Genomic DNA, 25440 nt, shown 5'->3' on the forward strand with positions numbered 1-25440 from the left:
CTTGGCTGTTATTGTGTTGGCCTTTTCACTGTTCTGGGGCAGTTTCTCTTTCCTTTTAAAGGTCTCTGAAAGTGTCGGTTGTTTCAGTGCCGTTACCTGAGTGGTCGCTGTGTACTCGTCGTGTTGTTGGTGTTTGTTTCTCAGGTGGCGTATTAGATTGGTCGTGTTGAACGTAGCTCTGTTCTTTCCACCACGCGGAACCTCCGCCTTGCAAACATTGCATCTGGCTGTTACACTGCCTTCGCTTTCAATTTAATAGTACTTCCAAACTCCTGACATTTTCTCTGTCCCGACTCCCGAGTCACCAGCTGGACGTAGCCTCTCGTTAGCTTACTGCTGCTATTAGACACTGCGCCCACTCTTTGAGAGAAATAAGCAACCAGGTCTATGAAAACAAGACCAAAAGAAGCAACACAAACATGATGTTGTTTAATTTTTAACCAAAACTAAGGCCTCAGGATGACTTTAAGACGTCAACATGGTCATTTTTGTTTTGTAACATGAAATAAAATAATAAAAATATTTTATAAAAAAAAAAAAATCCCGTTCCCCGATTTTTTGCTTCCGATCTTTTGAAAATCACGTGATCGGCTCCGATCCCCGATCACGTGATCGGATCGGGACATCTCTAATTAGAAGACATACCATGTCAAAACAAACAGGCTTCCATCTTGAATCCTTGCAAGAGAAGGTTTGCAGTTCTCCAGCTGCTGTAGTTTTGGTTAAGCTGCAGACTTTTTGTGTAAATATTTTCTCCTTATTAAAAAAACAGACTCAGTCGATTACTGCTCTCTATGCTTCAGCGCTCACTAGCTGTCAGCTATTTCCAGAGATGATGTAGTGGGCCTGATAACATTGTTACAAACGAATGACACGTCAACGCAGTTAGTCTCTTTATTCAGACACACTCTTTACAAAATGATTACTGTGAATATCTAGAATAGATCAAGATTCCACAGTTTGACTGATATTATTTTAACCTGTGTCCTGAGCAGTCTGAGTTGGAAAAATGTACATGTGAGACATGGGGAAGGAAAGCAGGATAGATGAGAGGTATGACATGCTGAGAGTATGGGGAAATCACTACAGGGAATCCAATGAGAAAAACTGCAGCATACTAACACTTCTAAATTAAGAGACAATCCTCCAAATTGCCGAATTGTGAATCCTTAAATTTGCAGAACATACAGATTTGTAATTAGCCTGCAGAGTTGTCTGTGTCATAAAAAGTTTGATATCAATAACAATACAATATACACCACAATACAACTATGTATTAAATCCAGAAGATAATTTAAATGTGACTGACAGAAATGTAATGAGTGATACAGTAAGCTAATTGTATTACAATACAGTATGTTAACAATTATATCATTGACTGTTGTTCACAGTCTATGGAGTTTGTTAACTTACAGTAACGTTATACTGATTATACAGTAAGTTAACAAGTATGTAACTATAGTAAGTCAATGGTATAATAATAACTGCAGTAAGTAGTATTAAAATACAGTTAGCTAACAAGTCTAAGCTAATGGTATTGTAACCACACTAAGCTACAAACTTTTTCTAGTAAGCTAACAAATATGATAACTACAGTAACGCTAAGCAAACAAAAAGTAAACTAATACAGAAAGGTAACATGACTACGTTGAGCCAGTGGTATGATAAGTAAAGTAAGCTAATGTAATGTTAACTACAGTAAGCGTATGATATAGTAGAGTCACAAGTATGCTAACTAAGCTAAGCTAATGAGTATAATAATAAGTAATAGTTTATTAATTTTGGTGAATTTTAGGTCAATGTTGCTGTTGTTATAGACATTGTTGAGACATATTTCTGACTGTATAACTCTTAATGACTCCATTTGTGATTCGGTTTGAGTGGCGTAGCATTAAGGCTAAATTTATCTAAACTTTTTTTCAATTTAGCTACTCAGCCCGGAAATCAAATATTTCTCTCTTTTTCCTCATTTTTCCTGTCTGTCTGCTGTCACCTTTTAATAAAGGAAAAATGCAACACACATTATAGTGGCCTAGAGACGACACTGTTTTTCTCCTATAAGGCAGAAGAAAATAATATGAAAAGGGTGCTTCTGTAAATAACCTTGTGTTGATGTGTCCTTCCTGCAGCTCGAGGCAGGAGGTGGATCGAGCTGAAGGTGGAGGAGCAGAAGACTTATGTAATGAGGTTGCTGGATGCGCTGGAGGTCACGGACAGAGATAAGAGGCTGAAAGTGGCCAGGGCAATCCTCTACTTGGCTCAGGGTGCGTGGGCCAAACACAGGCATTATTCCTTTCCCACATCAGACAAAGTAGTTTGACAATGTGCCAGCATTCACAATACCAGAATAAACTCAGCCACCGTTTATTTTTACCAAATGTGCTTTCTACTGTGACAAAGTCAAAATGTCACCATGCTGTAGCAGTTATTGTATGGCCATTAACCACTGCTGCTGATTAACAGAAGTTTGATTAAAAAAAGTCATCAATGTGTGTACAGCCGTGCTTACAAATGTGTGCATACACATCTATAGCTTTGACCTAGCCTCGTGGGTTATGCATTTGATTTATAAATGACCTGCAAACCTCTCCAATTAAAGTAAAAGCACATTGAAAACATAAACTAACATCTCTTGTTTACTGTTTACCCCAGGAGTGTTTGATGAGTGTGACACCGAGGTGGATGTGCTCCACTGGTCCAGACACAATGTTTTTCTGCTCTACGACATGGGAATCTTCACAGCACTGCTGGAGCTGCTTAGCATGGAGATAGAGTGAGTAAGACACGCCAAATATGCTCGGGATGTACGAGTTGTTGAATATATAGCATATATACAGGGTTGGGTTGTAACGGAATACATGTAACGGCATTACGTAATCAGAATAAAAAAATCAAGTAACTGTATTCAGCTTGCGTTACATTTGAAAAACGAGTAATCTGATTACAGTTACTTTCGCAAACCTGAAGTGAATACATTTTGGATTACTTATTGGAATTATTGGTGGAAAGATTTCCTCACAACATTTAATATTCATTACTAAAGGTACAGCCGAATCATCACAGCGCACAAAACCTATTACCGCCGCAGATGGGCCAAAAAAGCGTTTGAAAAAAAATCGCGGGTCCGCTCGCTCTGAAACAATAACAACGAAACATGGAGGAACAAAAGTCTGCGCTTAAATCGCGTGTGTGTATATAGAGGTGTGTGTGGTTAAAACACATCAGCCTGCGGTCGCTCTTTAGCCTTACTAATGATTATTTCTGAAGGTAAACACAGTGAAGGCGCTGCGTGAAAGGCGGTGCGTGAAAGGCGGTGCAAAAGGCGGTGCGAAAGGCGGTGCGAGCTCGTCTTCTCAGAGGCTGAGTTAACCCTCCCGCTGCCTCCTGGTGCTGCAGAGATTTCATGAAGTGAAGGAGGTGTTCCTTCTATAAACCAGCTGCGAGCAGCAGATACTGTGAGTGTCACATACATGAATTCATAGATCAAGGCAGACTGGTGCACACACTCTCCTGTTTTGCCAATCCGGTGCTTAAACAAATATAGCTCTACACCCCTGGCCGAAATGTCCTTAAAATGAAGTCAGAGTTCGACATTTTAATTAATGTCCTGCCAACACTGGCAGGACAGAAGGCGACACGCCCGTTCTAAGCCGTGTCCCTCACTCTCCTCACATCCCAAGCTGCATCCCTAAAAAGTTTATTATGTTGTTACATCGTTTCAGATGTTATGTTTCAGTTGTGCTCTTGATAAGCCATTAAAACAGTAAAACACGTTCAGTTTCCTTTTGCTTTTTGTGTCTCCTGTTCATCAAAACATACCCATCTGTGATGGAAAAAGAAAGTAATCCAAAAGTAATCTAAAAGTAATCTGATTACGTCTTTTTAAAGACACGTATCTGTAACTGTATTCGGATTACTTTCAGAGCCATGTAATCAGTAATCAGTAACTGATTACATTTACAAAGTAACCCTCCCAACCCTGCATATATATATATATATATATATATATATATATATATAAAAAATATACATCAACAGCACACATAGTTGTTGAATATGTTTTTAAGATTTAAAAAATGCTATCAAAGCCACATGCTAGAATGTCCTTTTGAGCTTGGATTTGCTTGATAAGATTACAGGCTTGCTCGCTTCCAAAAGGATTTTGGCTCCTGGAAAATAAGCAGGGCAGATGATTTCCTTCAGAGGTGCAAAAAAGTTAATATATTTATTTTAAATATATGTACACTAGGCAATGGCCTGCAGCAAAAAAAGGAAGGAGTGGGCTTCCAAATTGCCATTATGGTTCTCAGGTAAAAGAAAAACATTCTTTTCCACAATCTTTCAAGGGGGGCTGTCATGATACCAACAGATCACAGGTTCAAGCCCTGAAAAAGATTCTCTCAGTATCCTCCTGTGTTAGAAGACCTAGTCCCTCAGCCCATCCCTTTCTTCCTCTTTAAGGTTTATGAGGATAGGAAGACAGACACAGAAAGGCTTTGAGAGAGAGGAAAATAGATACTGTATAGGAATAGAGCAAACGCACCGCCTGTGATCCACACTTCAAATATTCCGTCGAGGACGCATTGCAGTAGCGGCTCCTTCAAGTCAGTTTTGTTGCTGCTGGTGTCAGCCTCAGTTTGGGATCCTGCGCTTCTTTGTTGTTACATAAGCTGCTCTGAGGCATCATGCACAGTCTGGCATGCTGCACGGCAAAGCAGTGTAAGCAAACTAGCAAACACTCACATGGTGCTGCTTATACACCTATTTTTCAAATGGACCACTACAATGATGCAGTATTTACTTGTGTGTGCAGCAATAACCAGGCGTGCAGCAGTGCAGTGAGGAAGCCTGCCATCTCTCTTGCAGACAGCACGGAGCTCAGGTAAGAAATATATAAGTTCATGACTCACAGCCTACTACACATTCCTCTCACTTCACACAAAAGAAATGTCAATAAGTACAAGAATATCTTCCAATTCTTCAACGTTATGCCTTGCTCTTTCTATTATATACCGTACTTTTCGGACTATAAAGCGCACCTGCATATAAGCCGCAGCAGCTAAATTGTCCATCTGTCTTGCTCTCGTTCTGTCTCTCCGTTCCACTTTTACTTTGGCGCGCTACCTGTCTCACTCTTTTCCGGCCTCCAGCTTTTCCTGCTGGAGCCCGCCGCTTAAAGGTGGCGGGCGCGGACCGGTCATAGAGCCCATAGTGTTAAAGGTGGTTAATTGTACCTGTAAAATCCATAGATTTAGGAGGTTCCCTAGTGGCCGTTAGCTGTACAAAAAAAATGTACTTAATTCTCTGACATTTATTTTCTGTTTCTTCATAATGGCATTGATTTTTGAACAAAGTAGGCTGAGCAGCCCCTCTGCACACACACATAGCTGCATACCAAGTCATACGCTAACAAATAATAACAGGCTACAGGAGTGGATTTGCACTTAATTGCTGCTACGGAACTGAAAGCCATTACAGTGATTTTGAGGCTTTGTTGAGGGGACAAAGCGTCCTAATGCACAAAAACCCCGCCTGACTTACATCAGGTAAATGTGAATGGATGATGTATTATCCTGGCAGAGAATACAAATAATTTCCTCTTGTACCTCTTTGAACAAGAAAATTGCATTTAGTCTTTCTTTGTTGTTACTCATTACGTCCTCCACCATATTAATGCCTCTTGTACTTGTAGACCTTTCAGGACCATTATTTATTGTGTTGCGTACCAGGGAAATGTCTAACACACACGCACACATACACGCAAGCTAAGAAATTGGTTTTTTTCCCTTGCAGAGTCTTACTGAGCATCATGTACCTTATGGTGGAGACGGTTAGAGTTCAAACGGAGGATGACAGACCAGAGTGGAGGGCAGCAAGAGAAGCCTTCAAGAATGAGCTAGGTATGCGTGTGTGGATGTTATGTAGCTATATAAGAAGTAGTAGATCTTTACTTTCATAAATGTACATTCCTTTGATCTGATTTAGCATACATTTCTGTATATTACAGATTACTCTTTCCTTCAGGGCTTCCTACGTTTATTTATCGAAAGAAATAACTGCTTCGTGTCCATCTTTGAGCATCTTCGGCACAGAATAGAACGCCGCCCCCTAACAGATGCTTTCCAATATCCAATCTAAAATCCAACTTTGACCCCTCAGGTTCACCTTTGTACAACGGAGAGCCCTTTGCCCTGCTCCTCTTCACCATGGTGACCAAGTTCTGCAGCATGAACGCCCCACACTTCCCCATGAAGAAAGTACTACTGCTGCTCTGGAAGACAATACTGGTTGGTACATTATGAACTTTCAAACATTGAAACATAATGCACATATTCTATTATTATATATATTTTATTTTTTGCATGTTTATTCATTATGTTTAAACCTGATAATCTGTAAGGTTGCAGATCAGTATTAAGCTACACTAAAATGAGGATTATTATTATAATACTATTGGTGGTATTGGAGTCAGCTGCCAGTGATGGTTGGGAAGGATCTTTAAATAAAAAAGTCAAAATCTGTGCAATAAAGAGTCCCATCCGATTGGATGCATAACTCTTATCTATGCAAGCTCTGCATGTCAAAAAGAATCACTTTCAGTACAGAACTAGTACCTATATTTTGTACATCCTTTCCATTGCATTACTAACACCTCTCCATGTAACATTCTGAGCATCATCTCCAGAATGAAGTGTATTCTAGTGGAGATACATCCACCTGCATCAGTTCCTCCTGACTCTGTGATTCTCTGCACCTACTCTTGTGAATGACCGTGTTCCTCTCTCCATCCTTATCTTCCAGTTCACCTTGGGGGGTTTCGAGGAGCTCCAGGGGATGAAGGTGAGGGGCCGGGAGCGTCTGAACCTGGCCCCGCTGCCTGAGGACAGCATCAAGGTGGTGAGGGCCATGAGAGCTGCCTCCCCCCCCGCCTCTGCCATGGAGCTCATAGAACAACAGCAGCAGCAGAAGAGAGGCCGTCGCAGCCGCAGGGTACACACACACACACACACACACACACACACACACACACACACACACACACACACACACACACACACACACACACACACACACACACACACACACACACACACACACACACACACACACACACAGAGCTAGTTTTTAGGACTACAATATATATTCACTAACATGAAATACAGCTTCATCTGTCTCTAGCAAAGTGATCCCATAGGCTTCCTTCTGTAATCCTCACTCTAACACTTTGCTGAGTCATCGCCGGTTTCTGCTGTAAGTCGGAGATGTTCTCGGTGTTGGGCTTTGACTGGACAGGCTCTCCTCTTTAATTCCACTCTGGTTTCTCATTGCCCCTCTTCCTTGTGTCCCCACAGAGTGCCTTTGTTGATAGCTTGGAAGGAGACAGTCCCTTTGCCAAGAAGCAGGTCTCTACCCACAAATTCCCTCTTTTCCTTCTGCATTTTCTCTCTGCATTGAGCTGGACTTGCACTCCTCCTCTCCCAAATCCCTGCGACCTTCTTTACTCTCTCTCGGCTTTCTGCCCTCCTCTCCTTTTCCTTTTCCTTTCTTCTCTTCTCCTCCTGTCATTTAACCTCATCCAATTGGGATGCACCAACAACTGTTTTTCTTCAAGTGCTTTTGGTGAAATCCTACTCCTTTGCCTCTTTCCAATACTTAAAGGGATAGTTTGACATTTGGGAATTACACACTGTATTTTGGTGGTTTTTACTGGAAGTTGCGCGCTGGGAAAAGTTCTTGTACGGGGCAGTGACTTCCTGAAATCTTTGCTTGTTGCCTGGCAACGCCACTGTTAAGAGAAGCGAAATCGGTATCAATCCTCTTTACTAACTGAAATGTGGTTACTCAACTGAAAGTGAAAAGCCACATTGTGGACAAAATGTCAAACTGTTCCTTTAATTTAATTGTCACCATCTGCATGTTAGCTTCCCATTTGCTTTAACTTTAATAATTATTTAAATTATTTTTATCCATTTTATTCAGCTTTTCCTACTTGAATGCTTACGTTTTAATTTCTCCTCCATACATGCCTATATCCTCCACGTGGCTCCTAATTTTCCTTCCTTCCTTTTCATTCCATCCTTCTTAGGCCTTCATTATTAACTACTTCATATATGCCTTATTTCATCCCTTTTATCCTCCTTTTCCTTCCTTCCTACCCGCTTCAAATGTTATCAGTCAATACAAATGACTTAGACATCACGTACATTCATAGGTAATCATACCTTACAGGACTTTAACCCAGGAGAGAGGCGTTCGTGTCTTGTGGGAAAAAACAAAGACAGCAAAATTACCTATTTTAATTAAAGTTTTGAAAGTGAAATCATCTTCAGTGTATCAATTAAAATAATTCAACGTTATGAACAAACATAGGTAGTCTGAAATACGTAACCCACTCAACATATGTACGCTATTAAAGTTAAACATACTTAATTGAACCCAAACCAAGATATTTTCCTTAAACTTACCAAGTACGTCTAGTTACAGTTTACACAGGATGAAGCATTAGTAGTGATTCTGATAACGGCCATTTAATGGGCTAAAAACATTTTTAAATGTCCTTCCTGTCTTCCTACTGTCCTTTTCCCTTCCCATGCTTATTCCACCATTTACATCCTTCTCCTTACTTGTCCTATCTCACCCTGCCCCCTCTTTTACTCTCCTCTCTTCTGTCTCCCTTCTTTTCCTCCACTGTGGCCTGCTCAGTACGGGGGTGGGATTTAGAGACAGGGCTGACTTGCTGGCTGTTGTCATTGGCGCTGGAGCGGTCACTATCCACTGTCCCGTAAAAGTCACTTCAGACATCGACTGTACCAGCATCTCCCTTGTATTTCTCATCACATTGCTACCAGGTTTGGCCGCAAAAATCACCTTGCACTGAAGATTCTGGCCTAGGGGTCAATGTCCTTGATATGCATTCATTGAGGAGGTGAATTGTACGGTGGCCGACAGGTGCAAACGCGTAGCAACGGCCTAAAACATTTCCATTATAAATGCGTTGCAGTTTAAAAAACAATGCAAATAAAAAAACACAAATGAAATAACATCGTCACCAACTTGACGAACAAGCACAACGTTTATTCAAAGTTAAATGTTTTGGCACATTTGTGATATTTTATTTAGCATCGTTTTTGTAAGTGCAGCGCGTTTTTCTTAATGGGTGTATTTTGGGTTGTTGTAACACGTTCCCCCTTCTGCCACCATAGGATTGAGATCATCATGGACATACTCTCTCTTTCAGTTGACCTCTCTCACGTGGATGACATTGAAAGCGGTTGTCCCCTAACCCTGATGGAAAACGTAGCTTTACCTCCCACATAGCACAGAATGGCTGCTCCATAGAGAATGGCTCACAACACCTCCTCCCTCCCTCCCACCCTCCCTCCCCCTCCCCACCATATTCTCACTATACTCCTCACTTAGTCCAGCGTTGGCACTGCCACCAGCGCACCATGCATCGACTGCACAAGCTCGACTAATGTCCAGAAATGCTGATTCATGCCTGATGCTTGCAATTTGACCACAGTCATTCATTGGAGAAATTGTGAAAACTGCGGTACTGTGTGTGGGAATGTATGTTTCGCACTGACATGGGTTTGTTTCTAGTAAAGAGTTGAATACAAATCTAAGCCTAATTGGGCCATGCTTGCATTTTTGTCTGTATGTTTTGAAATGCAGATGTGCGGTAAGTTTAATGTGACATTTTGCTTGCGTTTGCTTTGGGTACCTTTGGGCAGAGCCAGCCTAGCTGTTGTTGCTAAGCTAATCGTCGCCTGCTAGTAGCATGATATTTAATGGACGAATAGTAGTTGTTATGTCAATTACATATAAACAATGGCTATAACTCAATATTAAATCAGTCGTCTGTCCTTTTTTTGATTAGGTCAAATAAAAAATTGTTTCCTGTACGGTACTTTCGATTCAGGATAGTAAAAATAAGCCCTATTTTTTTAACTTGTTAAAAGGATTTTATTCGACAGTATTTGACAGTATCACACAGTTATGTGATTGTCCTAACTCTTAAATGAAGCTATATGATGAGTTAAATACGTTATCTAAAAACTGTGTTATACATCATTTTGTACATATTTCCTTATTATTTGTAACATATTTAGTATTTTGGAACTAAAGGGGGTTCGAACAATGTTTGGCTGCACAGCATGATCCTGCTTGTTGATTCAGTTCATGTGGTGGATTTGGGTAATTTCTAAGTTTTTGCTATTTTACAGCTAGAATTCACTAGATTCCATATGAAGGATGAGCTTAATACTCCGCCGTGTGTTGAAAGGTCATGTGGCTCTTGACATGTGACGGCCTCTCTTCTCTCTCTCAGCCCCTGGTGAAGCAGGACAGCCTGGACACGTACAACGAGCGGGACCCCTTTAAGAACGATGACGCCCGGGACGAGGAGGAGGACCCCGAGGACACGGACAGCGGCATCGAGGGAGAGGTGGACCCCTTGGACCGTGATGTCATCATCCAGCCCCCGCCTCCACCACCTCCCCTCAGACCCCCCACAGAGAAGGTCAACTTACCCAAAGGCCTCCCCTGGGCCCCTAAAGTCAGGTTAATGCACAGTCTTCATTCCTTTTTTTGAGCTTATGTTGTGAGATGTGTGTGTTAGCAAGGGTCAATAGTCTACTTTGAAGGGTTCTTGTTAGTGTGTATGTAGAGAAATCACATTAGGGCGTGTTTTACCCTTCTTTTTTAATGGCTAGATTAGCCTTTATTTGAGAGTGACAGTGTTAAAAAGGGGAGATAGAGAGGATGACATACATATAGGCCTGAGAAAACAGCCAATAAGCGTTGTTCTGCCTGGGATGGAGAATGAAATCCCTTGGTCCAAAAAATGTCAGTTCTCTGTATTTGCCTTATTTTCCCAAATTTGTTTTTTTTTAGCATAAGGCAGCGGAAACACTTGGCCCCCTGGGCCGTGGGAAGGAAGTTAATTCCCTAATTCCCTTTCCCCTTAGCCCATCCTGAACAACCCCAGGATCCATTGGGAGAACACTGTTCATATGGGGAAACATAATGTGTTTTTGTTATTGCTCAGACATCAGTCTGCCCCAGCAGGGAAAGCAGAAGATGGAAAAACAAATGAGAGGGAAATAAAAAAGTAAACGCCTACAAAAACAATAAATTATCAATGAAAGCTGTGGTTATATGCCTCTTCCTGAAGTTTAAATAGTGCTTATAAATACCCCCTTACAGCCTTACTTCAGTTTACATGACTTATTACATGCCAAGCCAGATGGGACGTGTTAACAGGCATTACTAACTGCTTAAGTAAGATAAATAAAACAGATCCATTACTGTAGCTGCCAAAAATGATCCTCGCCAGATTTGTTTATTAGTTAAAAAACACATAGCTCTTATGCCACTGAATAAAACATATACATATTGGTTGGCCTTCTGCCATTCTGACCAGTATAGAGTGGCGAAAACCTCCCACCCACAGCCAGGACTTTACACCATTCGGCTGGCAGCTGTTCTCAGTCTCCCATCTTGGTTCTGTGCCACCATTTGAACGTTAAATCTCTGTTTACTCTCCTCGCAATACGCTCTCCATCTGTGTGTTCCTCACAGGGTCGTGTGGTGTCCTCGCAGGGTGCCGCCTCTGCTCTGCGACATAAATAATGCATCAGAGAGAGGACACCAATCATTTATAGCAGTCCATTTATCAGCCGTTCATTATCACAAAACCTATATCTGTCTTTCGCTCAGCAGGAGTGAGTGCTGCAACATACAGGGCTGATGAAGGTCTGATCCGAAAGAGGCTCTCAGAGTGTGACCGGATGAGATTTTAGAAAGCGTAATGTTTGAGTGGGTGCTTCTGACTGCTCACTTGAAAAATGGCTGTTTAGTTTCTCAAAATCTGTCTGTGTGTGTGAACAGGGAGAAAGACATCGAGCACTTCCTGGAGACCAGCCGTAACAAGTTTATCGGTTTCACTCTGGGGAAGTAGGTATTTAATTTGAGACGATATGACATACGGTGCCTTCTTCAGGTTCCGGTGTGACTGTGTGTTGTTTTGCAGCGACACAGACACCCTGGTGGGCCTTCCCAGACCCATCCATGAGAGCGTGAAGACCCTTAAACAGGTGAGAATTATCCGCCTCTAAGACATTGCTAATACACTGAGTCCCATTACCAAATGTCCTTCTTCTTTTCCTCCTCTACTGTGTTTATAATCAATACTCTATTTCTGCTGAATCCCCCATCATTGAGATCACACTTCAAAATCAGTACTTAGTGTTTAAGCAAACTGGATGTGTATTTACAAAGAGGAATGCCTCTGGGTGCCAGTTAGAAGTGCTAATTAACACTTGTGTCTCCCTGGCAAGTTTAAGAGTGTATCATAAAGAGTGTTTCCAAAATAAATACACTCAGACTCTTGAGGACAAAATGTCCCTCACTCCAGCCCAACATCAGTGATCGAGCTTCCATTACAGCAGGAAATAATATCAGACTTTTAATCTATAGCAACATTGTCATATTTATTATTTTCCACCAGATGAAAATACTTTTTTCCATATGTGCCCGATGGGGGAAATCATCCTGCACCCAAACATATACAAATGGATTAAATTAATGTAGATATTCATATACCTAGTAAAGTCTTAAAGAAACATCCCCAGCACTAAATGAACATAATTCAGATTCACATTTGTTGGGGTTTTATTTTCCATAAAAGTCGATGTGAAGGTACACGATGCGGCATAGTCAAGGGGTTAACAAACCTGTTAAACCCCGAGCCTGTTTTTCAGGTTTCAGGCTCGAAAATGACATTCCCAGAACAAATGACTGTAACTTCACTTCTAAAAGGTTTATATGAATAATTTTTGTTATCAAAGCAAGGTTACATCTGTGAGTTGGATGTAGAAGTGTCAGAATCAATATAGATGTTTCTGTGTCAGAGTAAATTCAGATGGAACATAGCAAAAAAATGTAAATTCCTGTCTCCGCCTAAAGAAAACCCATTACTTATAGTGAAGACCAACCTTGAATGATGGGTTAGTAGCCTAAAAGCTTTAGGAATCCAAATTATAACATATAATAAGTACCCTGTATCAAGATTGAGGCAAAACAAGTGACATTTGACCTTTTTTAGAGAGGTTTATGAACATAAAGTCCAGGCGGAATAAGCTTTGGGCACATTTGGGCCCATTTGGGCCCATCAGTGCCATTTGACCTTTTTCAGATACCAGACTATAAAAATCATTGTATTACATTGAATAATCACTATAGGTATTCATTCCATTAAAAAAAAAAAAATTAAAAAAATGTAAATAAAAAAAAAAGATTCTTAAAAAAATATAAAAAATATTTGTGAGTGTGTATAAAAAAAATCAGGGTCCCCGTCGGCGGGGACCTTCGGGCTTAACAGGTTAAAACCAACAGATATTTGGATCAGGACTGCATTGGTTTAAACTGCGTTCAACTCCTTAAAATATATATATATATATTTGTAACTTTTACATTGTTGTACTCTTAGGAGAATTGCTTCTTTTCAATAATTATGAACAATAGTCAACACCTCTTCTGAAACATTTATATATACATTCATATATGTTTTATAACTATGGTTTTCTCCTCCAGCACAAATATGTATCCATCGCAGAGGTCCAGATCCAAAAGGAGGACGAGCTGCAGCAGTGTCCGATGACTCTGGTCAGTAATGTCACTTCTTTGTGCTATGATATTTCCAATCAAGACCCTGGAATTAATTTAATCTATTCTATTCTTCTATACAGTTTGTAAGCATCAGTCTGTGTGTGTGTGTTGTGCAGGGGGATGAGGAGGTGGAGGAGACCCCAACAGAGATGCTGTATCTGGGCATGCTGCCTAACCTCTCCCAGTATGTGGTGAGTGGCTCTCAATGGTTGTAATTCTACCGTCACTCTCTTAACATCTCCTTTTTACACTTTTTCACACAGTCTTGCTACCAAATGTGTTGTTTTGGTTGAAAGAAAGCCTTTATATATACTCTAAACAAACAGATCAATGTTCAAGTGGTACATTATCTCCCTAAAAGAGAAAATAATCAAATGACAGTTTTGGATATATTTTCAGAAATGCACACGTACTGTAGCCAGAGAAAGCACAATTGTATCTGTTAAAAAACGAAATATAGATATCAGTCAAGGTGTTGAATGTTTTATTGTTACCCGTGTCAGATTGCCCTCCTGAAGCTGCTGCTGGCTGCAGCTCCAACCTCCAAAGCCAAAACGGACTCCATAAACATCTTGGCTGATGTTCTGCCTGAGGAGATGCCGTGAGTACTGAACAAACACGTCTAAATCTTTTTCACACATCTCGAGCCACATTTGGACAAGACATAAAAGACCAGGTTTGTTGTTGCATTTGAGCAATATTTACAGCTGCTGTTGTCGAGCAGAACACTATTTATGCCCTTGCGCCATCTGATTCTCAACATCGTAACAACTCAGGGACACATGGAGAGAATTTCTTCTAATTTGTCACAAACCACCACCAAAATGTTTCCCAAATTGGGATTAATAAAGTACATCTTATCTTATCTTAACTGCCTCGTTGGACCTTATCCATTTTTTTTATTTATCTGCAGGAGTTAACTTTTTGTTGCCATTTTTGGGCTAAAGAAATACTATTGAAATACATTTATTTAGGGTTTGTTTTGGGTCTGCAATATGGGCTAATTGTAAAATAAATACCAGAACAGAAATCGTCCAAATGAAGAATAATCACAACCCTGTCTAACAGCGACACACCTGACGTATGTATGTTTTACTTCTGTAAGCTTTCAAAGGAGAGCCTACCGTGTCATTATATATTTCTTTCACTGAACAAAGATGTGTTTTTATTGGAGACTGAGAAGCCTTACAATGTGTGTGTGCGTGTCTCCTCCTCCTCCAGTATCACAGTCCTTCAGAGCATGAAGCTGGGAATTGATGTGAACCGCCACAAGGAAATCATCGTCAAGGCCATCTCTGCTCTGCTGCTGCTGCTCCTCAAACACTTCAAACTCAACCATATTTACCAGGTCTCACACACACACACACACACACACACACACACACACACACACACACACACACACACACACACACACACACACACACACACACACACACACACACACACACCCTCCTACAGGCATCTTACATTACCACCGTTCTCTCCTTTTACATTATTCTCCATCTCCTTCCCCCTGCACACACACACATACCCCTGCCCCTCCCCCCATGCTACCTCCACCGCCCTCCACCTGATTATCCCATCAAGTCTTCCAATGCTTTCCTCCTCTAATCATCCTCTCCACCCCCACCTTTAGACCTCCACCCCCCCAACATCTCACGACCTCCTGCCTCACAGTTCATCTCCATGAAGACATTCAAAGAGGATTATTTGGCCCCATTTTAGGCGCTTATATCATCTTTTAAATCCAAAATCATTTTTATCCAATTCACTGTTGCGAGGAAGGGATATTCCTTCTCACACTTATAGTTGTAGCGCCCTCTTCTGCCACAAAAGGAGATTGCACGTAGAAGGCAGCTGCAGTGGGAAGAAATCAATGAGTCTAGATACGACACAAACACTGTATGATGAGAACTGTAACCTTTATGTGATCATCATAACAATGTACAGAACAACTAGGTAAAATATAGCACATTTTAAGAAAACACAGTCGATGAAATACGGAAATATCAGCAGTTTTTAATCTAAGTAAAGCGTCTGTGACGAGGTGAAGGATTTGTATAACCTCTGCATAAGAATAGAAATCCTTATTCCTGACCTTTTGCCCGCTCAGGAAACTCATCAAAGACGCAGGATTATCAGCTACAGGATTATTTTGACCGTCTTCTATTCTTTCTTGAGATATGGATGTCCCCTTCTGGCGTTTGTCCGATCAATGAAATAATCTATCAGATGTCCTTCATCTCAAAAGTCCTTTATGAATCCCAAACATTTAAAAGCAGTGCAAAACTTTATTTCCGTGGTGTTATTTCTTCCTAAGGGCTAATATAACAATGCAAATAGATTTGTAGTTGTTGTTGTCTCCCAGACTCTAACTCTTCAACGCTGCCGCCTCCTCTGTTCCCGCAGTTCGAGATTGTCTCCCAGCATCTGGTGTTTGCCAACTGTATCCCACTCATTCTTAAGTTCTTCAACCAGAACATCATGTCCTATATCAGTGCCAAAAACAGGTAGGATCCTTTTCTCTTACTCTGTCGCCTCACAGAAAGCACTGCGTGTCTCGTATTGCTTACAGATGCAGGGACATTATGTAATTGTGCCTCCATTTCCATTTATGTAAGAAACGGCTACCATTTTAGTATTTCTACTGTTCCTTTAAATATGTGCTGCACCAGGGTTTTGTTTAAGAACCGACCTGGTGTGGAACCAGCAGGTGTCCTGACGGTGGCACAGATGGCATCACAGCAGCAACACAATGACAGGAAATGAAGGTGTTAAAGAAAAATAAATATCCAAAGATCCCATTTCCTGATTTGAGAAATTGTTCTTCTGACAGGTTTACTTTAAGGAATAATGTGGAAACAACATGGACGCTACAAAGAAGATGTGTTGTATTTTTATAATGTAAATCTCTTCCGGTATTTGCGTGACATTTGCAATGAGGTGATTTGGTCCCAGACGTTTTTGCTGCTCAACTAAATTCTCCAACTTCAATCACATATTTCCTTTTCCGACGTATCAATCAGGGTGAATAAACAAATATGTAACCATTTTATAACGTATCTAGGTCACTCATACACAATACAAATGTACTTTTGTCCGCCATGTTTCTGCATAATATGACGTCAAATCGCAAAGTCGTGTACAAACATTGTAAGGGACTTTCCTAGGTCATATTCCAACTTGGAGAATCATTCATGTGAATTCATTAGGGATTAGATTCTTACGATTATGCCAACACCAATTGAATGCAGCATAAACGTCAACATAGGTGTCGGGAGTCTTGTACTCGGGGGGGAAAGAACCAGAGTCAAGGCCGACTAGCTGTGAGGGCGTGTGGTCGTCTAACAGCATAAGGTTGGGGGTTAGATCCCAGCCACTGTAGTCAATGTTGATGTATCCTTGGGCAAGGAAGTTAAAGCCACATGTCTCCCGATGGCATGGCCTATGTTGGATTCCTTGAGCAGGTGCACCTCGCATGGCAGCCACAGGCTTTTTGTGAATGGGTGAATGATGACTTGTTTATGTCAAAGCGCTTAGAGACTGGAAAAGCGCTATATAATCGAGTCCATTTACCATTTAGAAGGCGTGACAGATTTAGGTACAGTATATTTGGTAGGTAGATTTGAAAAGTGACGAGTCTTTTTTTTCTTTGCAGCATATGTGTGCTGGACTTCCCCAACTGTGTGGTCCATGAGATGCCTGAGCTCACTGCTGAGAGCCTGGTGAGTCAGCGGGACAGCTGATTGGTCCTCACTGTGTGTGTGTGTGTGTGTGTGTGTGTGTGTGTGTGTGTGTGTGTGTGTGTGTGTGTGTGTGTGTGTGTGTGTGTGTGTGTGTGTGTGTGTGTGTGTGTGTGTGTGTGTGTGTGTGTGTGTGTGTGTGTGTGTGTGTGTGTGTGTGTGTGTGTGTGTGTGTGTGTGTGTGTGTGTGTGTGTGTGTGTGTGTGTGTGTGTGTGTGTGTGTGTGTGTGTGTGGTGTGTGTGTGTGTGTGTGTGTGTGTGTGTGTGTGTGTGTGTGTGTGTGTGTGTGTGTGTGTGTGTCCTAGCATTACTATACTTGTGGGGACCTAAATCTGTCTACACAGTCACGTGTGGGGAGTCGCCTCCCTTATGGGGACAAAATGGAGGTCCCATGAGGGGAATCATTAATTTTAGGGTGTAGACTTGGTTAGGGTTAGGCATGTGTTGGTTATGGTTAAGGTTAGGATAAGTCTCCAGGAAACGCATGTAAGTCAATGTAATGTCCCCTGAAGTGATGTATACATTGTGTGTGTGTGTGTTTCAGGAAGCAGGAGACAGCAACCAGTTCTGCTGGAGGAACCTGTTTTCATGCATCAATCTGCTGAGAATATTAAACAAGCTGACCAAGTGGAAACACTCCAGGACGATGGTGAGGAATTCTGCAAAACCTCATACTGCCGCCCAGGGTGGGAATCTCTCCTGCCTAAATAAACCCATCCTAATGAGTCTAATGAATCATATTGTTATATTTAGAATTATTAGTAAGTTAGAAGTACTTTGCATAAAATAAATGCAGCACAAAGTTCTGTATAGTAAGGGAAACAATAGATATCAAATTAGATAAATATAAGGTAAAATACAATCCATTGAATAATAGGAATCCTAAAAGTGCAGAACACCCAATCGTGTACATTTTATATTGGTGTGTTACACAGAAAAGGTCTTCATGCCTGGGTGGGCATTGTCCACCCAGGCATGTTCCTCACTGTTTCTCATGTTCCTCACTGTTCCTCATGTTCCTCACTGTTTCCCTTCTCAGATGCTGGTGGTGTTCAAGTCGGCCCCCATCCTGAAGAGAGCTCTGAAGGTGAAGCAGGCCATGATGCAGCTCTACGTCCTCAAGCTGCTGAAGATCCAGACCAAGTACCTGGGCCGCCAGTGGAGGAAGAGCAACATGAAGACCATGTCGGCCATTTATCAGAAGGTCCGCCACAGGCTCAACGACGACTGGGCCTACGGCAACGGTAAAGAGCCACAGCCAGTCACAAAGTGTTTCACTTTAAGATTAGATAAAGAACCAATTTGAATATATGAGGGATCACATTGCAAGAAACGTAGTTTAGTGGGAGGGTGTTATTAACCATATTCCCCCTATATTTTCATCAACCTTTTCTTAAAAAAGCAGACGCAATGCTCTTCTTTGTTACAGCCCTAATTCATTGATGGTGCAAAGCTTATTACATCATCCATAATTAATCAAGTGCAGATTTAATTTATTTTTTCTCTTGAACCCAGTTGGCCTCTCTTGAGGTTTTGATAAATAAAATAAGCTTGAAGATAATTATTCCCACCAGCCCTCCTTTACCGTCACACATAACTGATAATAAAACACAGACTGCAGTATAAAGAACACATTTACCCGAAGCGCTGTAAACCCCATATTTAATACCAGTACATATTCCTATTTCCTTACTGGTGGTAGTGGTGTCGTGTGTTTAAGTACCTGTCTGTATGGATGTATGTACCATGCGTGTGTGAAATGCAATGCTCCTGCAGCCATTGGCGAACAGCCTGGATTATGTTGCCATAGCAACAGAGAAAAGGAGGACTTTTTCAGGGTCACCGTCCCTCGTGAGAGTGCAAGTGATCTGTCAGCGTTAGTGTGTAGAGAGAGGGTGGATAGAAGGCAAAACATGGAGAGAACACATCACCCCCATCCTCATCCAACTCCACTGGCTGCCCGTTCAATCCCGTATCAACTTCAAAAACCTACTGCTCACTTACAAAGCCCCACATAACCTGCCCCCCCCCCCTATCTGGCTGACCTTCAAGTGTACACCCCCTCTCGCTCCCTCCGCTCCTCCTCTGCTGGTGTGCTGACCGTCCCCACCCCACGCCTCGTCACCATGGGTGCTCGGGCGTTTAGCTGCACTGCTCCCAGACTCTGGAACTCCCTCCCCCCGCACATCCGACAGTCAGACACAATCACCATCTTCAAATCCCAATTAAAAACCCACCTGTTCAAATCTGCCTACTCACTGTAGTGCTCCCCATTATGTTTCATGTGTGTCCACTTGACTGTCTCCTCCATGATTTCCTGTTTGTGTTTTTATCATGTTCTGTTGACTATTAGCGTTTTCTTTCTTTTTTTAACAAATTGTACGGTGTCCTTGGGTGTCATGAAAGGCGCCTACAAATAAAATGTATTATTATTATTATTAGAATAGGGGAGGCAAAGAGGTGAGGAAAAGGATAGATTTGAGGTGAAGATTTAAACATTAATTAAATACAGAGATGGAAGAAGTACTCAGATCTGTTACTTAATTAAAGTAGAAGTATGAATACTCAAAGTCCTGCATTCAAAATGTTACTCAAGTAAAAGTAGAAAAGTATTTGCATAAAAATATACTTAAAGTACCAAAAGTATGCATATGCAGATTGGCCCATTTCAGAATAATACATATTATATGTTTTATAATTATTGATGCATTAAAGTGTTATTAAAGCTGTTAAATGTGCAGCTAGTTTTAATGACTTTGTATACTGCAGGGTAGCTTGTAAATGTACTCCAGGTGTAACTAAAGTCTTATTTAAGTGTTGATTCTATTTCACTACATCTGCAAAGTAACTAAATACATGTAGCGGAGTTAAAGTACACAATTTAACTCTGAATTGTAATGGGGTAGGAGTACAGAGGAGCCACAAATTGACACCCTCAAGTACCTCAAAAGTGTTTGAGTACAATACTTGAGCAAAATCTACTTAGTTACTTTACACCACTGATTACAAATGCCCCTTCTCTTTCTTCCTCCCCAGATATCGACGCTCGTCCCTGGGACTTCCAGGCGGAGGAGTGCGCGCTGCGGGAGAGCATCGAGAAGTTCAACAGCCGCCGCTACGACAAGAACAAGAACTGGGAGTTTGCGCCCGTGGACAACTGCCTGCAAAGCGTGCTGGGCCAGAGGGTGGAGCTGCCCGAGGACTTCCACTACAGCTACGAGATGTGGCTGGAGAGGGAGGTCTTCTCACAGCCCATCCAGTGGGAGGGGCTGCTGCAGAATCCATGATGGAGGGCAGGGAGCGGGGGGCGGGGTGTAGAGAGAGGTGAAGCCTATTGGAGGTGTTTTAGGGTGTTTCCTTACTGCAAAACTGGAAGAGGAAGGAGCAGGGATGGGGGTTCTACTTCACATGAGTGATGGAGGAATGGGGGAGGGGGAAGAATCTAGAGATGGAGAAGCTAGAGATGGAGAAGCCATCACACAGGCGATGCAGGGTTGAGAGAAAAATGGAAGATGAAGGGAAATTTGACGAACGAATGGAGCCAAACACACACAGACACACACTCGATGTTAACATGTGCCTATGACTACTGTGAACACACACGGACAGGCAAGAACAGAGGTAGCAGCTAATAAGACGTAGCAGGAGACGACCACTTATACTGCCCCCCCCTGAACAAATTATGTCACCACTTTGTCAATTTATATGTCCCCCTTTTTAAAACGTTGGTGCTTTTTTGACGATTGTTTCCTATTTACTTTTGTGAGGCCAATTAAGGTGATTTCTAATCCATCGTTTTTTTTATTATTTTTTACACAAAGCCTACTGTAAGTATCTGGGTGTAGTTGATGGATTTTTCTTAAGCATTTTCTAGAAAAAAAAGGGCCTTTTTGAAGAAAAACCACAGGGGGATTTTCATGGTTAAAACGTAGAAGTGGGATCTATCTCCACCGATGTCATAGTGATTTTACATAATATGTCAGAAATATACCAGCTGTTAGTGTATGGGTTTGTTTGTGAATGTAACAATGATGTAGGGGAAGAAAGAAAAAAACAGTACATGAAAATAGGAAGAAGTTGGAAACCAAATATACATTTTCTGCAGGAATCTGATATATTTTTAAAAATAGAAACTTGTATATAATCGTTAATATTCCAGAAATCTAATAGGGACTTCAAAATCCAGAAATCACAAATCTATACTCACTGATGTCATCCAGGATTCACATATCAAACCTAAGAACGGTTATGGTCCCATAGAAATAACAGAGGGGTGTTTTGTGCACTGGATTGGTTTACAAGATGCACATTTGCCCCAAAAACTTCACCTTTTTTGAAGTATTTGTGTCTTTTTAAAATCGAAAAATATTATTATGATAAATTTGAGATCTCACATTTTGTGTCACCTGTAAAGGGTCATTTCTGAGTATGGGGAAAAAGCCACTTCCCTGTGTTTTATATGGAACCATGCTAAGCTAACCAAACCTCATTAATGATCAGAGTAACCAACAATCGTGACTCCACCCCCCCCCTCTGAACAACAGCACAATTACCCACAGTCCTCCTTGGTGGTGGCCTTGGTGAGCACGTTGCCACCCTTTGCTTAGAAGAACACAGCTGACACAATAATGGTGCTGTTTTTTCTTATTCGTCTTCACTGTATATGTCGCTCCCGTCCAACTACCTAAAGCGGGGCTCCAGAGTTCGGAGCTCTGGATAGATTCTGAAAAATTGAAGCACAGAAAACAAAAAAAGCATGGTCGCCTTTCTTTCATGTCACTCACACTCGGTTCAGATTGAAGAGCAGTCATTTATTAGCTCTGTATAGAACAATAATTTTGTCTATGTGCATGGCCACTGTTTTGTACCTGCTTCTTTTTTGTTGTCTAATGATGTTTCCAACACAATTAGAAAAGTGTACTTGTTTCTTCTCGTATAAAAATATTATTGTGTACTAAATAGATTCTCAGGTTTATGGAGATAATATATTGCAAAGGTTTTTAAGCTTCCTTGCCATCATCTAGCTCATGACATATAGTGATGAAGATACTTTGATCATCACATTCGTATATGAAAATACACCTGAAGCACTAAACATATACTGCACAGGATGTACTACACAATAACTCATCGTGAGTTTGTATTCATGTCAGCGACATTTCATGTTGGGATGTATTTTTTTGTATCTTGTGCCAAATTTAAGTGCCATTTTCTATTTTTTATTTCATCGTCGTTGCCTCCATGATTATATTTTTTTCCTTCGCTCAACCACTGAAGGTTTGCAAGGTTTGTTTTCTACAGGAAAATTGTACAATCAATGAAAGTAGTTGTTTCTTGTATCTGGTACTGTATTTTACCAGGGGTGTTACGCATTGTATGGGTGTTACTACAGTATCTGTGTTTTTTTTGTTACACACATTTCCATATCTGTATAGTCTTGAAAAAAAATAATACTGGATCTGTTCTGGGGTATGTGCAATTACAGATTCATAGAGGCATTATTTAATAGAATGACAAAGTACACTATGAGAGTTGCTTATTAAATAATGTTGAAGAGTTGTTTGGTGAAGTGAGTTTTTATTGGCTGATGGAGTTGTGCAGCTGTACACACAACACGGAAGGTCAAAATGACTTTTCCTCGGGCAAATGTTCCACTAGAGCGGGTACAGCTGTGTGAAAGGGGGCGTTAACATATCCCCCTTTGTGTTTGGCTGGTGGTGTAATGATGTAAAAAGGCCGTTTTTATCCTTCAATATACAGTATGGTAAAAGCAATTAAATAACTGCAGCAAACATGCTTATTATAAGGCTAGCTGTCTGGTTTCAGACAGAGGGTGATAATAGGTGCTGCAGCACAGGCAGTATGAGGAATAATACATACTTTTTCCAACATTAAAGCATAAATATGTCACAGTAGAGGCAAAAAATACATATATGAAATGATAGGGCCCCTTTAAGCTCTTTGCAGAAATACAGGTCTTTCTGTCAGAAAAAATAAGTACTTTTAGGTGAGTCTTTTCCTATACAATTTAATTTGAATGTAGATCATAGTGATTCAGACATTCCAGTACAATGATGTTTTGCCTAAATGTTGTGCAGAATTTTCAGGCCCAGCGCTGCTTTCCCGTAGAACTCCCCCGTCCAAACCAGTCCCTGTGTGTCAGTGAACGCCCCGTCGCCCTCCAACCTAGAAACACAAAATCTCACATTGGATATTGAAGCCAAAAGGTAAATAACATTACTTGAACATCATGTCTTGGGTCTAAATATATATCCCAACCTAAATGACTTATTTATATTGAATAAGATGTTCTATCCAGTTTTTAAACTACTCAAGTGGAAATTAAAAGGAAATTGGTTAAAGGGGCTAATTTCTAAAACTCTGCATGTCAAAATTATCGTCACTAAGGCACTTAATACATTTGAAATCTACAACTGGGGCATTTTATGCTTCATTCTGGTATATAAACAGGCTAACCCGAACCATTAATGGATTACACAGTAGGTGTAAGTGCCTCTTACCTGTTCTTGTTGAAGGGACCCTTGTAAGTAGAGCCATCTGGAAAGGTATATCTTCCCGTGCCATGGTACATGTTGTCTTTGAATTCTCCTTCATAGAGTGCTCCAGAGGGATGATTCAGGGTCCCTCTGCCATGCATCTGTGAGAGAGTGAGTGTTCATGTGTGACTAACCACAGACATGGATGCTGAACTGGACTATTAGTCGCAGGCTTAGGAGTCGAATGTGTCAGGGCCCCAATGTCTTCAACTGCAAAATGTCACTCGTAGAGAAACGTACCAACAAGGAGGATTGTAAACTTGGGCACAGGAAGCATAAAAGAGACACAAAATGACAAAAAATGGACACGTAACAACCACAGACAACTAAATACTTATCAAACGCTTACAAAGACACACAACATGACCACAAAGAAACACAAAAGGAATACAAAGTGACAAAAATGGACCACAAGTAGACACAAAACACTACATAGAGATACAAAATGAAAATAAAGTGACATAAAAGAACCACAAAAAGTCACAAAACTAGAAAGAAACACAAAATAAAGAGACCACAAAGAGACCCACAAGTACCACAAAGGGACACACACACAAGTCGTATGTGTTTTGCTCTATTTAGGAAATGTGGTGGGTTTGCATGAAGCATAGCAAATACAACCATCAAGTCACGTAGGTAACAGACATCAAAATAAGTAAATACATACTTTGTCTTCCAGCCACTCTCCTGTGTATATGATTCCCCCTGCGGAGGTGTGTGTACCGGTACCGCTTCTCATCATCACACCTGCACATCTGCTGCACTCCCCCTCTGTGGAGAAAAGAAGAGACGCTGACACACACCTATGTAGCTGTATTGTACATTTGGATCTGCCGAATCAGTGGATCAGTTATTACTCACCATATTTGTCCCCATTGGGAAAAATGTAGGATACTTTAATAGGTCCTTCGCCTGTAAACAAAAAGTTACTTTAAGAACCTTAACTGATAGATGCAGAATTTGCACGTATGAAACTATAATATTTACCTTGAGTTTTAACATCTTCACTTTCCTGAATGTCTGAAAGTTAAAAAAAAAAGTACAACATAAGACAAAAGGAAATGTGTGTGTGCTGGGTCTGTGTTATTAGAAACTATTCATAATCAAACCCACCAGACATAAGAGATGTTATCAGATTCGACAGGAAACGCTGCGAAGGGATAAGGAAAGTAAAACAATTGAATAAAAAAAAATGTTTTGTGCTATATTAGTTAACTTTATCAACCCAAAAAATGTCAAACCGCCTCCAGATATGAATTAATATATCATATTTTGTTGTTTATTTCTCTGTCGCCGTTTTCTGTGTTAGCTTGTAACTGCAGTTGCCATAGTTACAATATCCCGAACATAACAGGCTTCTTAACAGCTCTGTTGTTTCATAAACAGTGTTACTATGGGTATAACAATTTAGTTTAGCTGAATAGGAAACTCAACTTTTAATTTTAGTCCAACCACCGCCAAATATT

At 40.9% G+C, this 25440-nt stretch overlaps 2 protein-coding genes across 4 annotated transcripts in view; one reads left to right on the top strand and one right to left on the bottom strand.

Annotated features, from left to right (window-relative positions):
- strip2 (striatin interacting protein 2) overlaps positions 1–22976 on the top strand; it is a 31860-nt gene extending 8884 nt beyond the window's left edge. For 2 of the 3 annotated variants that reach the window (XM_034112591.2, XM_034112588.2), the window contains exons 4-22: positions 2130–2264; positions 2653–2773; positions 4814–4882; positions 5794–5900; positions 6160–6287; positions 6802–6990; positions 7353–7403; positions 10331–10563; positions 11893–11958; positions 12035–12098; positions 13597–13668; positions 13788–13862; positions 14175–14272; positions 14893–15019; positions 16084–16184; positions 17333–17399; positions 17962–18066; positions 18457–18661; positions 20454–22976. In XM_034112591.2, the coding sequence (XP_033968482.1) occupies positions 2130–2264; positions 2653–2773; positions 4814–4882; positions 5794–5900; positions 6160–6287; positions 6802–6990; positions 7353–7403; positions 10331–10563; positions 11893–11958; positions 12035–12098; positions 13597–13668; positions 13788–13862; positions 14175–14272; positions 14893–15019; positions 16084–16184; positions 17333–17399; positions 17962–18066; positions 18457–18661; positions 20454–20704 (2264 nt within the window). In that variant the 3' untranslated portion in view covers positions 20705–22976. The remainder of the gene's footprint in view (positions 1–2129; positions 2265–2652; positions 2774–4813; positions 4883–5793; positions 5901–6159; positions 6288–6801; positions 6991–7352; positions 7404–10330; positions 10564–11892; positions 11959–12034; positions 12099–13596; positions 13669–13787; positions 13863–14174; positions 14273–14892; positions 15020–16083; positions 16185–17332; positions 17400–17961; positions 18067–18456; positions 18662–20453) is intronic. The other variant, XM_034112589.2, reaches the window with a different exon arrangement.
- A 452-nt stretch (positions 22977–23428) lies between these two features.
- morn2 (MORN repeat containing 2) lies at positions 23429–25427 on the bottom strand. The gene is made up of 7 exons (XM_034112592.2): positions 25409–25427; positions 25088–25124; positions 24962–24994; positions 24836–24886; positions 24642–24745; positions 23939–24075; positions 23429–23603 (listed from the first exon to the last, which is right to left on the bottom strand). The coding sequence occupies exons 2-7, from the start codon at positions 25092–25094 to the stop codon at positions 23501–23503; spliced, it is 435 nt and encodes a 144-aa protein (XP_033968483.1). The 5' UTR covers positions 25095–25124; positions 25409–25427; the 3' UTR covers positions 23429–23500.
- Between the last annotated feature and the right edge of the window lie 13 nt (positions 25428–25440).

The sequence above is a fragment of the Pseudochaenichthys georgianus genome, chromosome 23, assembly GCF_902827115.2.
Source record: "Pseudochaenichthys georgianus chromosome 23, fPseGeo1.2, whole genome shotgun sequence".
Lineage (NCBI taxonomy): Eukaryota > Metazoa > Chordata > Actinopteri > Perciformes > Channichthyidae > Pseudochaenichthys > Pseudochaenichthys georgianus.